The following is a 26,752-nucleotide window of genomic DNA, read 5'->3' as shown; positions in this document are numbered from 1 at the left end:
TGTAGAGCGTTTATAGAAGGCGGAAAGCGAGACTGCTTTGTCCCCGGCAACTTGGAGCATCACACATTCCTTAGCTCACTGTTCACTAAGAGTTTTAATCAAGATGTAAACGGATACTATCGGCAAGAGCTGTGCCTGGCAGTGAAATGGCATGCATACCTTCAAAGACTGGAATGATGACATTGTTATTTGGCTGTCCGATTGTTGTCCATTGTTTCTTATTAATGGCAAAGGCTGGAATGACAACAGTCATGCTGCTTTGCATTCTTTTCGTGCAGGGACATTCATTACCCTGGACATATGCATCAAGCAGCTGGAGGAGGAAGGCCGGGTGGATGTACGTTCCACTGTGGAACGAATTCGTGCCCAGCGAGCGTTTAGCATCCAGATGCCTGACCAGTACGTTTTCTGCCACCTCGCTCTGTTGGAATTTGCCCTGCTCCGTGGGCTGCTCCAGGACGTTGCTTTGGATGGGTTTGATGACGATGACGACCGCGATGGCTCTGACTCCGAGTGATTTTTTTTTTTTTTTTCTGTGAAGCTAGGAGATCACCTTTGTTTTTCTTTTGCCATATGGACCCTCGGGTCAATTGGTTAGGAGTGTGGCATCAGTGCTTGCAATGCTCTGATTTCCTTTCACTGTCGCAAGTTGGTTGGGTTATGTAGGGTGAGGTGCAAGTGTCCAAAGCATGCGAAACCTGATTGAATGAGCACTCATGCTATTTGGTGACATAATGAGATAAGGCTTTGTAAACACTAGCCTGTGACAACCGAAAATGTAGTGTAGGCTTTATTTAGTCACCTGCAGACCACCTATCTTGAGAGATTTATAGGTTTGCCTTTACAATACTCTAGCGAAAGATTTTTTTTTCTTCTCATATGTAACTGCGTATTGTGAAAAGCAGAAAGAGGACAAAGTGAAGCCCTCAATTTGTGAGTGATAGGCTCATGCCGAGCATTGTTTTATTCTGTGCTGCATGTATGGCTGGGGCCAGTTTTTTTAGTTTCCCTACTACCCTGCTATGCTGTTCTTATACTTTGTTGAACTACCTGAATGTTGAAAAAAGCTGTTCATTGCTTGGATTAACCAAAGTAGGCCATGGCTGAGAATTGCAGCCAGTGTAACAGGCGCCACTTTTTTTTTTTTTTTTTTTTGAGTAGGCAACGGATTTAAAAATGTTGAGCAGTTCTATATATCTTTCCAGTTAGTGTTGTGCCTAAACTGTACAATACATGATGGTGGATGCTTGGAACATGAACAGTTTTTATGCTGTGCCATTCTCTTCGTAACGTGAATTACAGTCGACCTCACGTAAAACGAACGTGACGGTCACGCAAATGGCGTTCATTGTATCCGAATTTTGTTGCAAATGGACTTCCTATATTACTGCAAAAAATGCTAAGTCCAACAAAAATGGTGTTTATTTATATAAAGATATGTGCGTCTATTTCTTCAAAGCAAACTTAAATCGGGGCAGTGATCACGGGCGCGATCATGATCTTGTGCCGAGACCTTTGTGGCCAACAATCTGCTCTAGGGACGCTCTATAACTAATCACAGTTCCAGCGTTAACAGCAGCTGATGGCAAGTCGGCCTTCTTAATCAGACTCCTATCAGTCGAGGAGTGCTTGTACTGCGCGTACGCTGGCTTTGTTGGAGCACATCTGCGATGTCAACGTCCGTACCAATGAAGTCATCCCAGGAGATACCCAACCATCTGTGCATCAATAATGCGTTGCCGCAGATCCATATACATCTGATCACATGTGTTCTCAACAGCATCATCTGTCGTTCGTGGGCCCATGCAGCGATGAAGGTAGCCCAGCGCATGTGTGTACAGAATCTGTCGGCTGCACTGTCTACGGTCTGCGTGTTATCTGCATGTGGTAGCAGCTCAAACTGTGGAGAGCTGACTAGACAGGCAACGTATACCTCTTGACCAGCGGGATCAGTCAGGCATTCAAATTCTCAAGTCACTCCCGTTGGTTGACCCCCGACCATGCGCAGTACCTTCGCTTTCGAAGCTGCCTTTTATCATCCCTTTGCTGATGCTTTGCCCAGTCAACACACATGCACGGAATGCACGACCATGTAGGCGATCGCCGTGGGCTTGGCCAACAGTTACCTGCGGTTTCAATGCCGCCCTTTTCATTTCTGTTTTGTTCGCCATCTTCTTTCCGATATGGTGTCACGAGGGCTGAGATACACTATTTGGTCTCGGTGCATGCTGGAAGCGTGAGTTTTTTTACTTTCGGGGAAAGTTCCCGCCACTTTCTCGTTTGTTATAACTGAGTGCTGCTGCCAGCATTGTTCGTTGTATCTGAGTTGCATTGCCATTGCACTAATACATATTTTGTCACTAGTGCCACCATCATTTTACAATAATAGAGCGTTGGTCATATGTGCGGTTGTTACAGGTGGGCTCGAGTGTATTTGCTTCTAAAAGCTTTTGGGCATCCTTCTAAGTTCTTCAACTTTGCTACTTTTGTGCATTTCAGTTCATTTTGCTATCAAACTTTATCAGAGAAACATGGAACAATGTGAATGGAGAAAGGTGAAAACTAGCAGATTATACTCATATGTATCAGGGTGCCATATCCTCACTATTTTTGTGTTTGCACTGTGTGGTAGCCAGCTTGTTTTTTTTACCTGTTCTTTTTTTGTTTCTGGAGCAACTAAACTGTGCTGGTCTTGCATAGCACAGCCATTGTGGACATATCAGTATGGTATTTGTGCGATTCAGCAAAGTGCGTGTGGTTTAGTTTGCCCATACAGAGCATATCAGTGGTCCATCACATGGCTGTGTAAAGCTGCACAGGCTGTCCCATATACAGGATTTAACTTATCGGTTTAAACTGAAAAAAAAATATATATAAAAGTACGCCGAATTTCTTTTTGAAATTCAGCTTACACAGAAAAAGGTCGGTATTCTCTGCATGCGAGGAATGAATAGCTGGCTGTTGAGTGAGAGTTCAAAGTTGGAAATTAACTAGGTAGGGAAGCCAGGGGCGGGATGAGACAGTAGTATTGTTGGATTAGCAGCGTAGTTGTTCAATTCCCCGACTCTGCAGCCCAGGAAGCATCGCCTGTTTGCAGCCTGCTAGCTAAGCACCATAGGCATGCACAGGTTTCTCCATAAGGGAAGTTTAAGCTCATGGCAGTGCCCTTTCATGTGTTCTGAGTAGCAGGCAACAATGTGGTACAAAATTTACACCCCCTTCCCCATGTCTGCTAGGGGGGGGGCAACTGCCCCCCCTTGCCCCCCCACTGCACATGCCTACGCTGAGCGCTGTTTATTCACTACCATCACCCGCTTATAGCAGCTAGTCAGTTATGGCGGCTTATCAAATGCACGTAGCATGCAGACGCAAAATCGCTCATTGGCATCAGCTTGCAGACAATGTGATGCCACGCCCTCTCGCTCAACCCAGTGTGACAACCCATCGATGACATGTCGACCTAGTTCCTAGAAATAAATTTCCACTTACATTTTTGTCTGCCGGCTATCTCAGTTAACTTGCGTTACTTTTTAATGGTGATAGCAATTCCTTCTACAAGTACAGCTACTAGTACTACCATTTGCATGTAAATTAATAGTAAATAAACTGTTCATGCTGACAAAAACTGAAATAGACTCTAAGTGACTTTTGAACACATAGGATTGCCACATCAAATCACTGAAAAATAGTCTGTACAGTAGACTCCCGTTAGGATGAACTTGGATAAGATGAACAATGTGAGGCCTTTGCTTTGTTTCCCACAGGACTCAGTGTAAAAAAAATCCACTTAAGACGAACTGTTTCACACGTGATTTGGTTAAGGTGAACTTTCACAGCAGCTACGAACCACGATGACCCCGCGTGGCTTTGTGGAGCAAAGGAAAAATGTATAAAACACTTCCACGCAAGAAAGCGTGCCCCGATAAGATAGCTTCAGTGCAACTTAGCGTCGTTGTGCAGAGGAGCTGTCATGCCGGGCATGCTTCCTTGTGGGGAAGCTTTCTTGCTAATGCGGAAAAGGCAGGGCCTCTTCACTCCTGCTATGTGTGGAGCAGAGATGTTGGATCTCAGCATCGTGTGTTTGTCACATGCCACACGTTGCCACTGGCGGACTAAAAGGCGAGTAGGCGCAGTGTGCATCCGCTGACTGACATAGAGCTTAAACAGTTGGGAGCTGAATTTTTAACTGATATGGCAACGCAATACGTGTTATCGCAGCGTAGAGATGGCTGGATATCAGCGCTGCATGGGCGCTGCCTGTGGCAGACTGAAAGGCAGCAGTCCCTGCAGAAGGGAGTGAGCAAAAAAGAGATGGTGAAAAGAAGAAAACCAGACCAGTGCTATTTTCAAGCATGGTAACATGACTTTGCTTCATGCCCTCAGCTCACTTCATGAATAACGCCATGTATGTTCCATTTGCAACTATCCTCTCACTGCAAGGTCATATTATTCATTGTTTTCATGTAACACATATTTGTACACGCATAGCATGCTCACGTATCTTTTTGGAGGTACTTCTGTTAAGATGAACTTCTGATAAAACGAACAAATTTTCCGGTCCCTTCAAGTTCATCTTTAAGGTAGCCTACTGTAATTCATTCGTCGAAAATAGTATTCGCTGAAAAAAACAACAAAAAAACCTTGCATATTGAAATAAACATTGCAAAATGGCCACCAAATTCTCAAAAAATATAAACCGGAAAGTCTAACCCTTACCCATATATAAATATACCAGATATTTCAGGGAAGCCTGCCACTAATTATTAAAAACAGTGTTTTTGAGGTAAACAGAATCTTCTGGTGGCATTGTAATACCAGCGTTGATACCACATATCACACAACAATCTCTGCCCCACCTGAGCTGGAGCAGCGAAGTGGCGAGGAGCGGGGGGCGCCACAGCACAAGCAGGGCAGAGATTTTCGTGTGGTTTGGTCATCACGAAGTGACACGATTTGATTGATGTCGCTTTACGCTCCCTGCAGGCGCGCGGTTTTCAAAGTGTCAGAAATGGCCCAAATTAGTTGAGCCACAGCAGGGAGGGTAACCGCACTTTTAAAATGCTAACAGCTGGTATGGGTATTACTAATGACCGGCTACAAATCTAATTGCAATCGGGCATCTATCTGAGATAGTTGGAAAATTGACTATTGGAATTTAGTTGATCACTCTACTAGTTAACGTGATTCGCCTGATTTTTTGACGTCCGTCAACACTGGTATTACTATGCCACAAAAAATTCTCTACTTCAGAAATGGCAGGCTTCCCTGAAACACCTGTATAATTTTTAGTTGCTGCAAATAGCGAGATTGTGTGCTTTTTCTTAGTGTCTTAGTGCATATAGACCTAAGTTTAGGAAGCAGCTTTTGTTGTTGCAGAGCCCAGTTAAGCTTCAGGAAGGCACTTCGTGGCACTAATGAAATACTGCTACAAACAGCAACTTGTATTCGCATGTTATTAAACAGCGTTATAGCTGTGGACTAATGCATTCCTTGCTTTGCAGTGGTGCACACAAAGATCACTTATTATAGCTTGTTTTACTGCACTTGTGAAAATATTTGGCGAAATTTTCGTTCAGCTTGTGTTATGCACAAGTGACCTCAGCGAGTGCGAGTTGCTAGTTGTGCCTCTGTTAGCTAGTGCTATGATGTCATGGGCTTGCTTTGTGTTTTTTTTTCCTTTCTCGTACTGCCAAAGTTTTCCATCTAAGCCACTTTCATCTCAGTGTAGTGCAGTGGATACAACCTGCCAGTCACCATTCACTTTTTTTTTTCTTGAGTATATGCCAGAGGAATTCATGCAGAAATGTGGTGTAACCATGCAAGTGCTTTGTTACACTGCTGGAATACAACAGCATCTTGGTTTTAAAAATTCTTGCAGAATAACATTTTAGTATTTTCAGACAGCTTTGACCTCCTTTCACTTGTAGCGTTGTGGAAAATGGTGCTTCTTTGTACCTTCTCCGCTGAATGTATAAATAAGCTTCACGGTGTGATTGCTCCAGTTTGTTGTTGTAATTATTTTTGTCTTCGTTTAGTCTTCTCATGCAATGTTGTGGTGTAGCTTGTGCTCTTGTCACTGTCAAGGTGATGCTGACTGTTCGGCAATGTGCTGTGTGAAAAACCAGACTGTACTCTGCTGGGTACTGTAAGGAATTGCCACTCTGACCTCTCTGGTTGTAGTGCCACAGCATTGCTGGCTGGTTGCACTCTTGTGTCTGATGGTCCATAAAGCAGCAATGGAAAGTGCCGAGCCTGGCAATAACACTGATGCATGACACACATGTTAGGGGAATGTCTTATAAAGGCATGCCATGGACGAGTGCATGATACGGTCTGTGGTATGCACTTTGGTATAGCAGACTGGAAGGCAAGTCGTCACCATCGTGTATATTTGGCAAGCTAGACACCTTGGCAAAGTGTTTCTTGGTTAAAGGTGTTGTACTCTCACTGTTTGTCATTGGCTTTTATGCTTGAGTGTAAGCACAGTAGCGCAGTTGAATCCAGTGCTAACGTCTTTCCAGCAAGGTGCAATGAAGAACCCGAGCTGGCATGTGGAAGTAAGTTGGCATTTGATAAGTGTCCTGCGTACAAAGAAACTTAGATGCTTTCCAAAAAAATAAAATGCAGGTTATGTGAAGCAGCAAGTTAGTGAAGTGGCAATTGATTTTAAAAGCCAAATCAAATTACCTCATTTCTTGTCGTTTCAAATGATGCCATCACAGTGCTGTGTTTAGTTACATGGTTAAGTTAATTCTGCCAACAAGTTTGCATGCATTGAGCATCTTGTGCTGTGAACTTGCAAAAGCTAGTTCCATCAGGTTTTGCCAGTTGTCACTGGTGGCTCAAACGTTGTTTGCGTGAGCCTGCCCATTGAATCACTGACGTGACGATTTGTAAGGCTTTGGAACATCAGTTGCTACTACCACGTTCTTCTCTTCACTGTGGCCTCTTGCCTGCAAATGTTCTTGGCTTCTAGAATTTTACATTGCAGACTTCATCACACGTAACCGAAATGCGCATGACATACTAGTGCTTCTTTTAAGTGTCATTGCCCAGGAAACGGATATTGTGAAAAAGTAGTGTTGCTGCACTGCCACTGGAGATCAGAGGGAGAAAAGACAACAGAAGCAGGTTTGTGTTAAGTGTGATGAAGTCACTCACTTGCTGATGCAAAGTATGGGTTGAAATATCTTGTGATTAGAAGAGAAAGCAGGAGTGTTCATGTTTTATTTGTAGCGGATAGGATAGGTGACATGTCGTGTTCCTGTTTGTGAGTGATTATTGCAGCTTAGGCTGCTTAACTTGCATGTAGATGCCTCTGACTTTGTGTGCACTGGAGGCAGCAACAGTAAGTATTGCATTGCATTCCCTGGGTGGTGGCTTTGTTTTCCTGAGCACTGGCATTTTTTGCCTCAGGATCTCTTATAAAAATGATTTGTTTTAAAGTACGAAAAACTTTGTAAATATTGTAGCATTTTTTTTTGAGTGCATGAACGGGAAGCGGGCTGTTGTTCTCACGATGTCTGTATGCGTGCATGTGCAAACATCCAGCCTTGCCGTCAATTCTTCTCTCTGTAAAGGAGTGTTACATTTTGTAGCTTTCCAAGAACTATGTATAGTGTTTTATTTTTTGTTTTGTAAACGCAGGACGTCTATTTTTGCCTACTTAACTCCCAAGAAAACTGTCATTGAAATGCTGTAACTTGTCCGTAATATTCCCAGCCTGAACAGTGTGAGAGCTGTCATATTCACTGATGCATAACCAAGAGAAAAAAAAATGCAGGAGCAAACAGCTGACATGGTAGTTTGGTGGGACCGAACTTCTAGATGATATGGCAAATTATGTGGTATTCGCATGCAAAAATGTGCAGTACTTTCCAAGGATTCTCGTGCTACATGTCTTGCAACCGTAACAGGTGTGAACTGTTTGGGCAGGGGAAAGAACAGCCTGTTGCAGTTTTCCAAAGCTTCAGTAACGCCGTGGGCCCACTGCCCAATTCAGTGAATGTATGGCCCCCAGCAAAGTGGTCTGGAAGCCTCATAAAACACTGCATGTGTTGCACTGTCACCAGTCACGATTACAGTTATGATTACAGCTACCAGTGACTTACTTTTAAAAGTCTGCCGGGGAAACCGCCGTGTCGTGATTGTGTGTGCATGTGTGTGGTGGATTCCTTCCCCGTGTATTATCCTAGTCACGTTTTAGGTGCGTGAATTGTGTGCATTTAAACGCAAATCGTTTCTCATCACTTTAGCGTCGGTTTGCTGCCACTGGCCCTTGGGTATGCAGCGCCGGAGAAAAGGGACTTTCTTTCCCCATGTTGTTGACATTATTCTTCTGCTATTTATAACAACGCTATTGCCATTGTGAATGACAGGGCCTCCTTTGCCAAACTAAGATACCATATATATTCGTGTTTTTTTTTTGTGAGTGTATGTAAGATTGTTGGTTGCTCCTGATGATGATTGATGTTTTCATTTTTTCGTGGAAAATGGTTTCATTTTATTTGTGCTAATTTCCCTTGGATACTATTTGTCCAAGACCACTTGCCTAACAGTTGCTATTTATTTTGAGTTTTTTTCCTTATTAGCTTCTTGAAGCCGTTCGTAAAAAGAAGACAAGACCATCCCTTTTTTTATTTCTCCATTCTCAAAATTGTTCAAGTTGAATTGCAAGCAGGGCTTATATAAGCAGGAAGAGTTCTCGCTTGCTTGTCGGTGAATAAAGGAAAGCAATCATTCTTTATCAAATTCTTTAGGAAAACACCAGTACCAGTGTAATACCTTTCTTGACAATGCATAAATGAAAAAAAGGTTACTGTCCCACACACTGAAATGTGTCCTCGGTGCCCGCATTTTTTAAACTTTGGACCAGTAAGTCTTATCCAGCTCGTAAACTACTAGAGGTTAGTCTGATTTCAAAAGAAGCACACAATTTTATTGTTTTGAAGCTCATCCCCCACCAAATTAAAAAGTACAAAGGCTTGTACTGGTGTGGAGAGGGCAATTTTTTAGATGGTGTTTGTGTTAAGTGGTATGTATTATACTTCAAGTGTGCACTGAGCTGAGTGCTTTTTATAGCAAGGGAGAAAGCCATTTCTCAGCGCCAGAAACAATGAAAACTAAGACTTGTGCAAAAAAAAAAAATGTTTCTGCTTTTGCGTAGAGTATCATGGTACATTAATTCATTGAAGGCTAACCATTATTAACAATTCTGTAACAAAACGTGTATATTTCGAAATGCTCACTGGAGCTACATTAACAGTAGACAAGTTTTTCACACATCAGCCAGCAATATGACTTGTCATCGCTGTTTGATCATCTGAGTGAGCCATGTGTAGAACAGCCTCTGTCAAAACTGCCAGTTTGGAAGTTTGGTTGATTGAGCCTGAGAAGCAGCAAGAGTGAAAGCAAGAATTCATAAACAAAACAGATTAGTACACAGAATTGCCTTCGCAGGCTTCGGTTTGTCCTGCTGCGCAACATTTAATTTCTTCCCTGCATTGTGCAGTATTTCACAGTTGGTGCAGGTCATTCACACTGTTTTGAAAGGCACGATGCCTGAATGGCATTGATGCATTGAATAAGGTTATGCATGAGAACGGTGGCAAGCCTGCTTCTTTTGACAGTTCACCACAGAAACTGACAACCAAAATGAAAAGCTGTGATGCCATGCGACAGTCGTCACTTTTATTACAACTGTCCGTTTACAATTTTTTTTCTCGTTCAACTTGTATACAACCTTGCATCACCGGTACAATTCTTTCACTCTTCCAAAGATTTACACACGTGGTTGTTCTCCGACAGTGGAGCTTTCCTTCGTTATTGTAATTTTTTTTTTGGCTTTGGTTTTAACAAAGAAACTTTCGCCAAACGCCAGCCGTATCCATTGTGCTTTGTGGCGAGACAACTCACACAATCACTGTTCCATAGTCCTGGGGACGCTTGAGAAGCCCCGAAACATTAACACACTTTTTATCACATGTAGCATGGAAATAAAAACATCTCAAAAATTAAACTGCGCTCCCCAGTGAGCCCTTCCTTGTGCATTTTTTTCTTTCACTAACTTTGCACCATTCTCATGTGCAGGAGCTTCACAGCCATCAAACTGTTTCCTACTGTGCATGAAAAACATATCAGTGGGAAATCAAAAATTAACTTCAGCCAATAATAAAGCAAAATACTGCTAATAACCTGCTCCTTACACTCAAAGAGTTGTACCCTATTTTTTAAGGGATTTTCATCTCTGCATTCAATCCTTGGCTACTACTGGAACACAGTTGGCAGCTATTGACAAGAGATAGCAATACAGAGTAGCCTGAAATCTGTTTCTCGTTTTAAAGGGGTACCAATGCACCTCTCTTTCAGCTGTAAGGAATGTCTTGCCATTGGCATGGCAAATTACTCGTGAAGTAAAACAGTTTTTCCCCCATTTCCAAGCAAGAGAAGAAAAAGTCATCGTATCCCGCTTTTACCTGCTCAGTTTTTCCGAGCATCTTGACTGTCTTTCCGCTACTCTTGCCTCCAGCAGTGATGCCCGCTGGCAGCACCATAAGGGAAAACCACAAGCAAAAGCTACGAAGCTTGAGTAGACGAAACCACTTTCTGAAACTACCCAGAATGCACCATTTTAAAGGACTACAGACACCTAATTTTATTGTTGCTTTTAAAATGACAGAATACATGGATCACTGCGTGATATTCGCCTACAACAGCTAAATAATTTATAATTGAATTCTCTCAATGTTTCGGTTTCATCAACCAAACGATGGCCGTGACGTGCACTTGAACTTTAGGTCACAGGCGGCATGGAAAAACTCCAATATAAATGCTGATACATACTACACCACTTAAACCAGCCTGTTTCAAGAGCTAGAATTGCAATAAACAACGTATCAGCAGTTATATTGCAGTTTTTGTGTGCCTCGCGTGACCTACAGTCGTACTACACATCACAGCCATCGTTCGGTTAATGAAACCGTAACAGTGTCAAGAAGAAATTCAATTTTATATTATTTAGCGGTCATAGACAAATACCACGGGGTGCACCATGTATACCAATGCCTAACGCATCATTTGAAAGATGAAAACAAAACAAAAATTTGGTGTCTATGGTCCTAAAAGAAGTAGGAAATTTTGTTTTTCGACATATTTTGCTTCTCGATTTTAATAATAACAATTACTGTGCATTTAAATGCATTTGGGTGAACCTTTGCACTCTGTTCATCAGATTTTGCACCAGAAACATTCAGACCACCAATCAATGGCAGCAGTATAAAGGCACACCCACAGGGATGATCTGGCGACACCTTGTTGCCAATGGAGAACTGCAAGGAAGGCTACTTCCATGAGGACTGGAGGGCATGACTGCATTTCATACGAGAGCACTGTACACTATGTAGGGCGGCAGAATGCACCCAAAAGGCGCACTGCAATGAACAATGCCTGCTAGACACATTTATTTAACCACCGCTGGGGAGTGGTCCGGGTCCCCTTAAAAAAGAATACGATATTTACTCATGTAATGAACGCATTCGCTATTTTGGTTGTCAAAATGTAAATCTCTACTAATAGGTTGCTTGCCATAATAAATGCACCCTCCATATTTTTGCAAAATATTTGGTAAAAAGTGGTGCGTTCATTATGTGAATAAATACAGTATATATTTGTGTGGTAGCATTCTGCAGCACATCTGCTGTGCGCACATTGCATTGGCAGTTTTCAAATGTATGAAGCGTAAAGAAAAAAAAAGGTAAACTTAATCCGACAAACTCGCGAACTCATTCCATAAGCAAACATGTCCTATGCACTAGAATCGCACGTAAACACGAAAATGGCTCGATAAATCGTGCCTAACAGCAAGAACAATACTAACTCCTTGTAAAAGAAAAGTATAAAAACTGGCAAGAAAATGACTGCTCTGAGCCCAGGAATGTGCACTTATATAATGGAATATATTGCATTGAAAACTCTGTGGCATGTCAGTAATCAGAAAAAGAAGCCATGGTTAATTACTTCCAAGTGCCACTAAAGACTTGCAGCTGCTAAAGGAGCACTGCAACACATGCAAAGAAAATGACAATCAACACAAATACAAATGCACAAAACAGTTCCTCAAATGGAGTGCAAATAGGTATGCAAGTGACAGACTTGAAGTGTTGCACCACTGCTAACACAAAAAGGAACACACAGCACTATAATGAAAAAAGCAGAACAAATCAGGCCACATTATTTGCCAGGTGCCCTTCTGACAGGCACACAAAGATAAAACAGTTTTCAAGAATGTTTCTTCAAACAGCCCATTATTTTACACTGGCGAAGAATTCACCGCATTTGTATCTCCGATTACACTATACATTGGAAGCACTGCTAGCCATGTGCAGTGCACAACAACAGCCAGCTGGTAGAGTTGGTAACGGTTCATCATAAAGAACAGCACACACTAACAGGACACAGCACTGAACTCAAATGCGTGCATTCAATACAAGAAATCATGAATACATATTGAGTGAGGTTCATCAGACCATTAAACATTTCCGCTGCTAGTTCAGCACTGTGCCTACCTCCGGCCGTGTGCAATGTAAGGAGTAAGACTGGCAAACTTAACCCTAAGCCTTGAGGTAGCATGAGTAATCTCGAACACAGAGGTAGACGTGCTGTAATGCACGCCTATTGGATATAATAAATGCCACACAAGGCGGTGCTAAGTTGAAGCCAGCCAGAAAATGAAGATCACCTGGGAAGTCCCTGCATTCCAACGTGCTGAGATGAATGACAGACAGGGAGGCGGTGAAGCGTGCGTCACCCTGAACCTTTAGACAATGGCACCTCAGGCCTTCCTCCCGGTAGGCAGCTAAATGGACATTTGCTGTTCAAGACAAAACACGCAATTATGACAATCTAAAATAGTGTCTCTCGATTCCCCTTACAGCAGCTGCCATGCTGGTAGCTACCCAGAGATAAAAAATTTGGAGACTAGAACAAGCCTTGTATGTATATGTATGCAGACAAAAAGAACCAATGCCACCTGTCCAATGCACATGATCATATCTTCCTCAATCAGTGCATCGCCCTCAGAAAAAATTACGCAAACAGTCAAGATAGAAGAAAGCAAGCCAGTATGGTATAGTATGTGGTGTTCAACATCCCAAAGCTGAAAATAGGCTACAAGATACAGCACAGGGGCATTTCTGCATCTTGCCTTGATTGAAATGTGGCCACTGCAGCCAGGATTCGATCCCGCATCCCTGGGCTGAGCAGCCGAACGCCACAGACACTAAGCCATGGCGGCCAAGAAGGTCTGGTGATACACAAGTGTGAATTCCAATGTCCACTCTGATCATCTAAGCTCTTAGTATGAATTTAAGAGCATGCTGAGCACACGTGGTCTTATTATAATTCTTTCTCTTTGATGTCTGCAGAAACGCCAAAACATGAAAGCATCAAACCCCACAGACAGAACAGAACTGGCAGTGCTGTCAAAGCTAGTCAATAAGTGCAAGGTATATGACATAAGGAAGTTTAATATAGATAGAATCAAGCAATCTAAAGAATGGGGGGTAGCCTAAAAGCGGTGAAGAGGAAACTAGGCATAGGCAAAAATCAGATGCATGCCTTAAAAGACAAAAAGAGCAATGTCATTAGCAAAATGAATAAGATATAGTTAAGATAAGTAGCCAATGAGTTCTACATAAATCTATACAGCAGACAATGTAATCGGGACGTAAATAAGATGGGCAGTATCACACAGCAATGGGACATCAAGCCAGTAACGAAAGAGAAAGTAAAAGCCTTAGGAGCAATGCAAAGGGGGAAAGCAGCAGGTGAGGATAAGGTAACAGCACATCTGTTGGAAGGACGGAGGGGAGATTGTGCCAGAAAAATAGTTACCCTGTATACGCAATGCGTACCAGAAGCTTGGAAGAGCGGTAACATCATCTTAATCCATAAGAAAGGAAAGAAAGGAGACATCAAGGACTTTAAAAATTAGGTCGATCAGCTTACTGTCCATTTCCTATAAGGCATTTACTAAGCTAGTAGTCAGGACAACCCTAGACTTCAGTCAACCAAATAATCGGGCAGGCTTTTGTAAAGGATACTCGACAATAGACCATATTCACACTATCAATCAGGTGATAGAGAAATGTGCAGAATATAATCAATCCCTATATATAGCCTTGATAAATAATGCAAAAGCATTTGACTCAGTCGAAACCTCAGCAGTCATCCAGGCATTGCAGAATCAGGGTGTAGAAGAGCCTTATGTAAAAATACTGGAAGATATCTATAATGGCTGCAGAGCCACCATAGTCCTCCATAAAGTCAGGAATAAAATTCCGATAAGAAAGGGCGTCGGGCAGGCAGACACGATCTTGCCAATGTTATTCACTGCCTGTTTACGAGACATATTCAGATTCCTGGACTGGGCATAGTTGGGGATAAGAGTTAATGGAGAATACCTTAGTAATCTCCGGTTTGCTGATGGCACTGCCTTGCTAAGTCACTCAGGAGATGCACTGCGAAGAATGATCAATGAGCTAGACGGGCAGAGAAGAATGGTATAGGTCCAAAAATTAATATGCAGAAAACCAAAGTAATGTTCAACAGTCTTGGAAGGGAACAGCAGTTTGCAATTGGTAGCGAGGTGCTGGAAGTGGTAAAGGAATACGCCTATTTATGGAAGGAAGCGACCACAGATCCGAATCACGAGAGTGAAATAACTAGAACAATAAGAAAGGGTTGGAGCGCATTTGGCAGGTTCTCTCAGATCATGAATGGCAGTTTACCAATACCCCACAAGAGAAAAGTATACAACAGCTTTATCTTACTGGTGCTGACCTATGGGGCAGAAATGTGGAGGGTAACGAAAATGGGTCTACTTAAATTGAGGACAACGCAGCGAGCTATGGAAAGAAAAATGCTAGGTGTAACGTAAAGAGGGCAGAGTGGGTTATGGAATAAAGGCAGGTTAATGACATCCTAGTCAATGGGCATGGGGAGGGCATGTAATGCGAATGAAAGACAACTTATGGTCCTTTAGAGTAGCGGAATAGATTCCAAGAGAAGGCATGCGTAGCAAGGTGCGGCAGAACGTTAGGTGGGCGGATGAGATTAAGAAGTTTGCAGAGATAGGGTGGCCCCAGCTGGCACAGGACAGGGTTAATTGCAGCGATATGGAAGAGGCCCTTGCCCTGAAGTGGGCGCAGTAAGGCTGATTATGATGAGGATGATGAGCCTATCCCGTCTGCATCGCCACCCAACGTAACCTTTCTTCTTCTCCTCCTCAGTGCACCAGCTTAGGCTGACTTCTCAAAGCCTTTCTATGAGCGTAAACCTCCTCTCTGTGGCCCCAATTCACAGCATCTGCCATCAGTCACTCTTAAAAAATGCACTAAAAAGATTTCACTGCAGATGCTCTCAGCAGTAAGACAGGCTGGAAAATTTTAGTGCAAAATTAAAATTAAGCATACACAAGCAACACCTGAAGACTTTCGTGCCGTAATGATAAGTAATGCTCACATGTAGTGTTCCTTTATGTACTTGCTACTGCCCAGCATCCAAAGGTGGATTGACATCAGGGTCTTGTGGCTAGAAACAGACAGCATAGCATCAAGCACCACTCTACACCATTAGTACAAGAGATATTGGCTCCAAGTGCACGAGCTTATACTCTGCTGAACCACTAAGGAGCACAAAATATGCCATCATATAGTGTCCTGAATCACCATCTCAGGCTGTCTGCTTCTTAAGGGGGGATGCAGGTCTTATGATCTCAAAAAAATAAAAAAAGCAGATTTTTGAAAAGTACACTTTTTGGTAGCTATAACACTCTTTCTATGTTGTACCGAAATATTTCACCCAAAAATAAACTCTAAGTGGTCCAAATAAATATATTTGTAAGCATCTACACATAGAAAGTGTGTGCTAGTTTAGAACTTTCAAGCTTGTTTTATCGAATGTTTGTTTTGAGCTTATCACCTTGCTCGTGGAAAGCACTGCACGGCAATGGGAGCATGAATTTTAATCCCGTTTGTTTTGTTGTAATTGCTGAAATGTGCCTTACGTCACGATAGTCTTAGGTTTACTGTTTAGGCTCACCAACCCATTGTACCCATTTTTACCGGTGGGTGTCCGGCGGTGGGTTTCGAACCAACCACCTCTCGCAGCCGAGGCGGGCGCCCAACCAACTAGGCCACGGCTGCGGCCACAATAATTGGAGCGCGATATGTTCTAAACATAAAGAGAAGATGCATACTATGTCGTTTAGAAAAATAGCAGAGAAATTTAAAAAGAAATTAAGAGAATCTTGATTTAGACCACACTTCTTAGTAACTATTAAAAACATTTACAAACCCATAACCCATTTTGCTGTCACGCTAGGCTTTCCATGAGCAAGCAACATGTGAACAACATATAAACAATGATAAAATAAAAGCTACTCAAGATAGCATTGTGAATCTTTGTAGCTGTCCGTTTGAGGCTATTTCAAGCCAGTCTGCCAAATTTCATCACTCTAAGTCAAAAATAAAGTTTTCTCCGATCCCATCATCCCCCTTAAGGGGGGTACAGGTCTTATGATCGCAAAGAATAACAAAAATGTCGAGTTTTGAAAGAACGGTTTTTCGTAATCAAAGGGGACGCAGCTTTCAAATCACAAAAACCTAAAAAAATGTGATTTTAGAAAGCATCAAATTTGGTATCTGCAATAGAGTAAATTGCTGGGCTAGTTGGTTCATAATGCGCAATGGTGGAACCAGCGAAATGGACGCAGGACGAGGTGTTGTGTGTGTGCCTACTTGCTCTTGTCCTGCGTCCGTTTCGCTGGTTCCGCCATTGTGCATTTAGTATCTACAAAGTCTTTTTAATCACATTCCAAAAAATTTTCCCTGAAAATGGCCCATAAGTGACTTCGAAAAATATTTTTGTGATTGTAGGTAGAAAAAAAACAGGCTGAAATCTTAGTGAAAAATGGCCGATTTTAGACTGCCACTCGTGGCAAGATTGGTGTCACTGGAAAGCCGGCTTCACTGCAATTCTCCTCCTGTCGGAATCATGTGTCTACAAGGCCCCCGCAGCCAAAAACATTGAACATTACAGTTCTAGGGCATTTTGATGGACATGAACTGCTTGCACAACATCAGTGCCAGTTTTCTCAAAAGTGTTTTTTGACCCGACTGCTCTGCCTGCAGAAAGCTTAGCACAACAGTGGCTCCACGGATTTTCATGGTTTGTTGCATTCTGTTCCTTTATAAATTCTTTATGCAGCGAAATTCCTATCTTCTAAATTACTTTCTCATTTTTCATATCAGTCATTAATTTGACATGATGATGATCAGTGCATTATGAAGGCGCGGATATAACATGCTGTATAGAAAACATCAGCACGCTAAAAATATTTGGACAATACCACTGCATCCACCATGCATTTGGGTAGAATTTAAGAGTAACTGCTGACTCCTACCCTTTTTTGTTGTCACGTCACGCTTTCTGCAGGTTTGGTATCGCAATGAAGCACACAAAAATTTATAATGCCAAAAGCTATTAAGATATTTAATGAAATTTTGTATTTAAGCATGCAGTGGAATTTCCAATAGGCACGCTAAATTTGACCCTACACACAGAAATAAAAAAATTCACTACCGAAACACGCGTCCACCCTGAAATATACTTCAAACTATATCTCCGAAAAATATCCACGCTCAAAACGGTCCCAAAGTATGAAAAATTAATACTTAGAGAGGTGTGCAACTGAAAAACGAAGGGCAAGCTTCGAAATGACGTTCCACTTCAGGTGATCGCAATTACAAAACCGCTTTCCGATCGCCACCATTTTGCTACCATTTGAAAGCTCATTTCATGCCCTTTCGTTCGACATATTTCAATATAGCATTACATCAACACAGCCAAAATTAAAGGCTTAATACGCAGTGGCTGGCTTGTTGGCTCATCATACCATGTTGCAACTACGCTGTAGTCCTCAGAAAGTTAAAGGAGTTTTCGTGCAACTCATTTCCTGCAACTCAACAAGAGCACACGGATTTCACGCCTCTTTATTTCTGTAATTTTTCACGTAAATAAACCTTCAGTTAAAAGATGGCGCCATCTCGTCTTCTTCTCTGTCATCTTCGTTGTTTAGCATTATGATGTATAATTCAATCCAACTAGCCCAACTTTCCATTATTTCCGTTCGTGATTCTACAAATACAGTATCTGTCTTACAGACATTTTCTCAGGTTTGCTTTGGACAATTTAAATGAGCTCAGTATCAATTTCTTCAGGAAGAGTAGAGCTGTGCAGTGATGCAATTCTTACTGGCTTTTACAAGATGCATTCAATTTAATTAGTTGCTTTCCTAGATTATCCGACAACTGTTTTGTATGCTGTTAACCGATGTATTTTCACTGAAGCAAGTGTAAAGACAGCATCACCACACAAAGTGTATTGTAGGTGGATCAGTTCTTCAAATATTACATGTAAATTATTAGCATTTTTTGGCTAATGGCTGTAACAAAGAGCCCAATTAAAGTCACCAAACTTCTAAGATTCTAATTGTGCTATTCAAACTCTAATTACATATTTGGACTCTACATAAAAAAAATGCACTTAGAGTGATTTTAATAACAATCCTACCATAAATAAAAATTTTTTTAAAGGCCCGTATCCCCCTTAAACAGTCTCTTTTCTTCTGTGCCAAGAGGTGGGTAAAAAAAAGAAAGCCCGAAACAATAAAATATTTACAGAGTACAAAAAACACTAGCACAAGGCTCGTCGAAAAATTCGCCTATATAAGATGAAAGATTCAAACCCTACGGAAGTTGGCGTCGAATTTGCACTCACACCCGATGCCCATACCAGTGCCTCCAAGCAGTAAATTGGCTTGACATGAAAAAATGCAAATTAGTTTTTGAGGGAAGGAAATGGCACAGTATCAGTCTTTCATCTCTGTGGACACCTGAACCACACCATAAGGCAAGGGATAAAGGAGCAAGTAAGAGAAGAACAGAAGAAAGGGCTCCAAAATAATTTCGTCCACCTGGGGATCTTACGTGCACTGACACTGTACAGCACAAGGGGGCCTTTTGCGTTTTGCCGCCATCGAAGTGTGACTGCCGCGGCTGGGTTAGAACCCATGAACATCGGCTCAGTAGCCGAGAGCCCTAACCACTGAGCCACAGCAGCGGATAATGCCGTGTCAGTTTTATGAGCAATGTTTTAATACACTGTCACAATAAAACAAAACAAATATAAAGTATGATTTACAAGTCCCAGAGTCAAAACAGCCTTTGCTAATTTCTAATTTGCTAACTAATGCCCCGCACACAGCCAGGCATGGAGCGACATGTGCTCCCTTTCACAGATCTCGCATTCATGTGTGAAAAACTTTTCGCAAACAAGCTGCAGGAAATAACCACAAAGTCAACTGTGACACTACAGCAAGCTTACGGTGAGGTTACATGATCATTTGCACACATTTTGCCTTCTACACATCAGTTTGAGTCAAAGGTGGAAATATGAGCGCCAGAGTAAACATGGCTTTCCATAACAGGCTTTCCGAGCACAGCCCAGTAGAACCTCCTCTTTCAATGTTAGCTAGAAAAACCCAGCTTGACTATTACAAAAAGAAAGCAAAATCCAGTAACCTCTAAGATGTGTGCCATGCAGAATTAAGACTACATCCTAAAGCTCAAAGCACTTTCCAGGTGATAACTAAATCAAGAGACACAGTGATGTGATTGGCTGAAGTCACTTTGGAGCAGCTCTTGGAACAGCCAAAAGTGGCTTTTGGCGCAGAAAAGCGAGCGTTTGGTGCAGATATATACCACATTTTCCATTGTATAAGCTGTGTTTCTTTTTAATTTTTCATAGGTGTAACTGCGAAAAATGACACGCCACCACGCTTTATCTTTTGCCGTTCCTAGTAACCATGTTTGAAAAGAAAATTGGTGATTGAAAGAAAAAAAGAAGAATAGAGTTATTAGTCTTAGCACAGCACGGTCCACTACCGCGTGATCTGTTTCCGCAGGGACCCAACTACACCTGCGCACTTGCAGGTGTGCGCTCCTCAGGGCCATCTGCGCAATGCGCAGACAGCTCACCGCGGATGCGGTTCATGGTAGTGGAACGCGGATCGCGCTGTGCTAAAACTGTATATTTAAAATGTTACCATACGGCTATAATCCCATGATCTCGCAACAACCAGGCTGAATGCGACGGCGACACAAGATTTTCTCACAAGTTTCAATTTCAGCATCACATCCGTATGGCTTTGTGCACGTCGTGCATCCTTACTCAACAAGATGCCGCCTGCGAGGCGAACAAGCTACGATGCAAAACTGAAGTTGCCTGTCGTTTGGTTATGCGCTGGGGAACATGAACTCCGCAGCAGGGAGACAGTTCGACGTGAGTGAAAAAAATTATCTGGGACTATCCGCTTATTTTTTATAGGGCAATGAAGCAAACCCTAACATCAATGCCCACTGATAACTTCATGGTAGCGTGCAGTTTCCCCACTTCGGGGGTGTCCCAGCTAGCTTGAGCCAAGGGCTAAAAAATGAAATATTAGAGACAGGCGAGGGAAACCAGTTGCTTACTGCTGGCAGCTACCTTGCACACCATAGGTAATTTTTTTTTTGTTTTGCAACTGATTAGTTAAGTTTATTTACGTAAATTATTAACTATTTGCTTTAGACTATAAATAGGATTCACAAAGTTAGAGTAGCTGCAGCTCCGAAAAAAGCCCAAAAAAAAAAAAAAATGCGTGACTAGCGCATTCACGCACCACGATCGTGCTGCTCTCAACCATGGTTTGAGCGCATAACATCAACTGTGGCTTTAAGTTGCACCGTGGCGCGCGCCCACTGGCTGGCACATGTGAAGAAACCATTGCCAACATATCGGCCTACCGCTGAAATGGGGCCGGCGAGTCACGGCCGCAGCTGATTTTGTTTGCTCAAACCATGGTTGAGAGTAGCACGATCGATCGTGATGCGCGAATGCGCTAGTCATGTGGCTTTTTTGTATGTTGCGGGCTTTCGTTGGAGGTGGGAAAAAGGTACAGGTGAGGCTTTCCTTATTGCAATTAATAGAGTGGGGGTTTCTGCAGCTGTTCTCCAACTTTGCAAACCTCATTTATTGTCTAATGCCAATACTCAGTAATTTAGGTAAATAATCTTAACTAGTTAACCAAAAACAAAAAATTGCCTGTGGTGCTCAAGGTGGCTGCTAGCATTATGCAACTGGTTTCCCTCGCCTGCCTCTAAAATTTAATTTTCCAGCCCTTGGCTTAAGTTAGTTGGGAAACCCGGTATATACTAAGTACTGATTGAAGGATCCTCGAAAAAATTGCGTCTTCCGCTAGTGCTGCCTAACGCTGAGGTATGGGTAACACGTGGCGCATGAGCACGGAAATAAGGAGTTTTGGTGCAGGCTGGGTGCAGATTACTCGTAATTGGTCGTAATGAAGCAGCATGTAGCCGGCTCTGCCTTTTGGTGCAGTCCGGCACAATTGAGGCAGCAATCACATGACTGGAGACACGAACAACGTTCTCCACAGCCAGTACACAACTGTAAACAGATTCATTTATATTCGCACAATATTTAAGGATAACGTAAAGCTATGCTGAAACGTGAGCAGTAGCAGTAGCCTGCCTCCCATAACTTCAAAAAAAATTAGAAGCTAGGCCGGGCGGCTTTCTTCTTTTCTGTGCTGCGGCTTCAGAGGCTCGTGCTGAACAGCTGGCTTTAGTCTGCATAGCGGAAGACCATCTCGGGGGGTCTCCAGTTGATTGCCACTAAAGTCTTCTTTTTCTCTCCCCTTACCCAATAAAATGGTTGAGGTGTCTACTATAGATGAGTCAGGTAGTACTCCACTTTTCCTGTATCAGGACCTCCATAAAACCACTTTTTTGTTTTATTTAGATCTCGATACACTGACAGGAGACACTGAGTGGCTGGCTTAAGGGCAAGCACACCGCAAGGCCCATCATCCATTAAAAGTGCCTCATATTACTGCGATCTACTAATTGCACCTTGATAGACAGTGACGGCAGTCGTTTTGGATGTAAGCCATGTGCATCTTTATTGTGTTGGTGGCGGTGATGATAGCGGTGTTGAGGGGTGAGTTGCCATCTTTGTGTAAGCAGAAGTATTACTGCTCCCATGTATCTGGTCTCTCACCATGCTATCTTGTAGTGCGCTTCCAACTTCCTTTGCACCACCTTCCTTCTTGGCAGCGTCCTCTGCATCTTTTACGTTCCCATTTTGGCCTGTTTCAGTAGCTGCCAGCTTTGCCCTGGGTGAGATGCAAGAGAAAAGAAAGAAATATGCACCTTCGTGGAACAATGGCTAAAATCATTAAGTCCAACTGCACTGAAGACATTGTGCACTTGGGAACAAAGAAAAAACCTCCGATCTCTGACAGCCCAAGGTTCGATGTCACGATAACAAAATGATTACCCTTTCTTGGCTTTGATTCAAAAATGACTACCCAAGTTTAGCACCTCCAAGTGACAGCCACCCCCGCAGATGCTTTCTTTTCTTGCTTTCCACTGAAACAATCTGTTGTCAGCCGGAAGGCTGGCACTGCACAGACACATTTATGCCTCTCCATCACACCTGCCACCAATCTCCCAATTCTACAGCAATAAACAAAATCGCCTTTTTCTATGCATGCCCTAGCAACCATAAAGACAGCCAGACTTATGCCATTCAGATCGTATCAGCTGCAAAACTCCAGTTCAACACCCAGCTATTTCCTGTGGCCACATCGAAGAGGATGGATGTTACGAGCATCCCCCCTTTGGAATGAGGTAGTGGCTGGTGCCAATATGCTCGGTATTTTTTTCTTCGCTAACCAATTTGTCAAGCCTAAATGTATTATCGTGAAGTTCTCCTTTTCAAATACAAATTCCACTGACTTCAATGCTATACAAACACTCTGAATCGTGAACTTGTATCTTTTAGTCACTGCTCTGCTTTCAAAGCACCAAACCTCCAACAGTTTCTTACTAACGTCTACCACAGGTGCAATTCACATCACTTTCGTTACCTCTGAGCCTGCATCGACATCTGAATGAATATTGCCACATTCTATCAAAATATGCTCAGTTGTTTCTTCTAAGGTACCACATACTGCACATGTAATGAAGTAATGAACATGCCATGCAATGAACAATTAACACGCACACTAACAAGGAACAGTAATGCATACACTGTTTGAACCTTAGATCCAAAAGTCACACTAGCATGAGAATGCACTACCACTAACACCACAGACAACAACAGACACAAAAGTTACAATGTACAAATTTTATCCCATAACTTAAGCTAAGCTTCACAAAATCACAAAAGCAGCAACAGAACTTACGGAACATGAGCTCCAGCAGCTGCCTTTGTCTCGGCATCCCTGACTGCCGCCTTGAGAGCGTCAACTTCACTGGTCAGTTTGGCAAGTGAAGCTGTTGAATACGGTTAAACAATGATATACCATTTGATAGTGACATCCAAAAAAGTTTTTTAAATGTGATAGCTTGTTAGCTGCGTACACACATTAAACACTGAATAAGCAATAGATAAATGAGGATCAACAGCATGCCCACCTGCACTTACAGGAGCAAGACAAAGTAACATATTGAAAAAGGCGTTGACCTCTCACTGAATCGCTCTTGGCACATCTATTTGTACAGCCTGACTGCGGGTTGAGGTCAACAGAAGAAAACCCCGCCCGCAACAAGCCTTTCTTGAACTTTTCCTCACTGCCTGCCTTCTTCCGCTCGCTGTTTCTAAACTTCCTTTGTTAATCAAACTAAGAACCAATCTGGATTTTATGTAAACTTTCTCTCTCAGGTGGCAAATCCATCTAAAATCCCCACAAAATTTGCCTATCCATAACAGAGCCATTTTGTTTGGTTTGGTTTATGGGAGTTTAACGTCCCAAAGCGACTCAGGCTATGAGAGACGCCGTAGTGAAGGGCTCCGGAAATTTCGACCACCTGGGGTTCTTTAAAATGCACTAACATCGCACAGCACACGGGCCTCTAGAATTTCGCCTCCATCGAAATTCAACCGCTGCGGCCGGGATCGAACCCGCGTCTTTCGGGCCAGCAGCCGAGTGCCATAGCCACTCAGCCACCGAGGCGGGCAGAGCCATTTAGTGTCAGTACAATTCACCAATGAATCTGAATCTGGTGCAACATCCATCAAAACGTGAGTTTAGAAACAACAAATGCCAAGCACTTTCTTACTTTCTTTCTCCGATAGCTTCGAGGAAGTCTCGTTCAACCTCTGCAGGCATCCAGTCTGAAACAGGCAGTGGATGAGAGAGATGCATACAGTATGACGGCAGTACTGTAAGCGTAGCAACATTTCACATTGCCAAACAACTGAGGACCAGATAGACCAAAAGATTACATTAAAGAAACTCCCAGCCGTTTCACACCCTACTGGGGTAAACAAGTTGCAGCAACAGCCTTACCAGCCCTCTACATGAATCACATGATAATGTAGTTGGGATAGCAATGACATGTCCCTTACGGGTCAAGCTCACTTAGACAACAGTTGTTTACCACGGGTACATAATGAGCATCAGTGCTGTATTATGTCAGCACTGAAAAAACCCACATTCACTTGCTGGATAAACAAAACGTTGCCTAGGTGAACATGATCCAAAGGGGCATGGGGGTTGGGTGTGGCTTGCACTGGGCATGTTCATACACTCAAGGATACAGCAAATACCGCCACTGCATTCTTGGGTCATGTTAATTGCACAGAATCTTCCGTTGCCCTTAAATGGAACAGAGGCACCTATCTCTGCTTTCCAATGCTTCAACATAAATCTGAAGTATTTGTAGCACGAGTTTCACTTTTTCACTACAACTACTGATGCAATGGCAGTTTCAGCTGAGCTGACGGAACAGGAAAGACTGGGTTGGCTGTCACCTCCGCACTTGGAGCCCCAACGCCTAGCACCCATGATCAAAAGCATACAGAAATCTGCGACCAAAGAAATAACAGAGAGAAATATCACAATGAATGCTTAGTCACTAATAATAAATTACTGACACACCAAGCTTACAGGCATTCTAGGGACAACGTATGTTTGTGTTGTAGACTGAGCAGCATTAAGATGGGCTTGAGTCACAGTGCCATCAAAACTTCCCACTGAACACGACTGGCCAATGAGTGTTCCGAGCAGCCTACATTTGATACCGTTTTATATAAACTGCATTCAGAAGTAGGAATGTGGAGAACTGATACATCAGTTTCAGAGATTTGCAGGCTTTTCATTATGTGTCATTCACAAATGAGCAAGCCTAATCTTCGTCAATTTAAAATTCTACAGGAAATCGCGGGCAAGTTTCCTCGACTGCTTCATTAGCAATGAACTTGCTCTCTGAATTCAGTAATGATTCCAGTTGTTCGGGTGCGTTATCATACAGTTCTGCCCGACACATTCCCCACGAGTGTCGTGCCCCAACCGGAGCAAGTGATCTGTCCGACTCGCGTGAAATACAATGGAGGACAAACAGAACAAAAAAAAAAATGTTCGGGGTAATTGCGCGCAGCAACAGCTGCTGAACACGTCAGCCGCTCGACATTTGCGCGGATCAGGCAGGCGAAAGAGGGGAGAAGCGAGAAATTGCCGCGCACCTCGCCATAATTCACACTGCCGCCACGACCTCGTGTGCTGTACATTAGAAACCGTCAGGTACAGCGATATGGACAGAAATACGCGGGCGAGCACACGGACGCGCGAAGCACAGGTAGCGACCGCAATGCCGCAACCATGCTCTTCCGTACCAGCGCTTTTGCGGCTGTGTCCGCTTCGCGGGATTTCGTCATCAGCTCGTCCTCTTTCTTGCGAAGCGCAGCTTCAAGTGCCGCCCTGTCCTGCTCTTTCGCCGATATCTGTTTGTCCTTCTCGTCGAGCGACTTGGAGTTGTCCTCGAGCGTCTTCTTGAGCTCATCGTAGCGCGTCTCTAACGCTTCGCGCTTTTCGGCCACAGCTCGAAGCCGCTCTTGCAAGTCCCGGTATTGCACCTCCAAGGCACTGTACTGCGAAGACAGATTGTAGTAGCAGAAGCCAATCAGAACCAAACCGATCAAGAGTGCGGCAAGCAGGAACGGCGGTGCACGACCGCCGTAGTGAGGCCGCAGTGCGCCGCGGTTGCTCCCATTAGACTTCATGTCTTCTTCAGCCCCGGTGGTGCGGAGAGTACTGGCTCAAAGGAACACAGGAGAACCTAACAAATGAAACCCATTACGGAACAACCATGTCACGACTCGGGCTCACGGACTGACGGATCGCCTTGAGTCGGAGACGCGGAGCTGCAAGAAAATGTGGACGTAAATAGCACATGGTTGCCGGATCGTAGCTGCTCTTCGACCAATTATGACATGCGCCACGTTGTATAACCTCCTTGATTCGTACGAAGTAAACTTTGGTTCAGACAGCAGCCGTGTTTGGGTGCCTAGATAATCGAGAAATGACTGTGAAGTTTTATGTAGGTTTTATGTGCGGTTTTCGATTTAGTTTTTCGTTGGCCTTGCAAGCCGTAGAGTAATATCAGCGAAATGCACTTAACTGCAGACAACGTCAGGCATTCGAGCACAATTTATTGGCAACTCTTATTCTCTGATTACAATTAGTGTACTCTTTCACTATAATGAAAATCACTTTGAGGATCCACAGACTGCGACATATTACTAGGGTTAAAATACAAAGGACAAAGAGCAGAAACACACAGACAGACGC

General features: G+C 43.1%; 2 protein-coding genes across 3 annotated transcripts in view; one reads left to right on the top strand and one right to left on the bottom strand.

Moving 5' to 3' along the window:
- The window catches only part of Ptpmeg2 (Protein tyrosine phosphatase Meg2), a 63,854-nt gene extending 53,836 nt beyond the window's left edge, over nt 1-10,018 (top strand). The window contains exon 14 of the mRNA XM_077659212.1: nt 279-10,018. Coding sequence (XP_077515338.1) covers nt 279-517 — 239 coding nt within the window. The 3' untranslated portion in view covers nt 518-10,018. The remainder of the gene's footprint in view (nt 1-278) is intronic.
- On the bottom strand, nt 9,664-26,352 carry LOC144125641 (uncharacterized). Of its 2 annotated transcripts, XM_077659214.1 has the most exons (6): nt 25,798-26,352; nt 24,243-24,297; nt 23,366-23,456; nt 22,177-22,291; nt 15,520-15,588; nt 9,664-12,868 (listed from the first exon to the last, which is right to left on the bottom strand). In XM_077659214.1, exons 1-5 carry the CDS (start codon nt 26,182-26,184, stop codon nt 15,544-15,546), a joined length of 693 nt encoding a protein of 230 aa, XP_077515340.1. In that variant the 5' UTR covers nt 26,185-26,352; the 3' UTR covers nt 9,664-12,868; nt 15,520-15,543. The 2 variants fall into 2 exon arrangements, with proteins under 2 accessions (XP_077515340.1, XP_077515339.1); XM_077659213.1 differs by lacking the exons at nt 9,664-12,868; nt 15,520-15,588 and having other exon boundaries at nt 22,053-22,291; nt 25,798-26,323.
- Nucleotides 26,353-26,752: the final 400 nt, after the last annotated feature.

This window comes from Amblyomma americanum, chromosome 3 (genome assembly GCF_052857255.1).
Source record: "Amblyomma americanum isolate KBUSLIRL-KWMA chromosome 3, ASM5285725v1, whole genome shotgun sequence".
NCBI classification, from domain to species: Eukaryota; Metazoa; Arthropoda; class Arachnida; order Ixodida; family Ixodidae; genus Amblyomma; species Amblyomma americanum.
The sequence above is the reverse complement of the archived record's forward strand: the minus strand, read 5'-3'. Positions and strand labels throughout refer to the sequence as shown.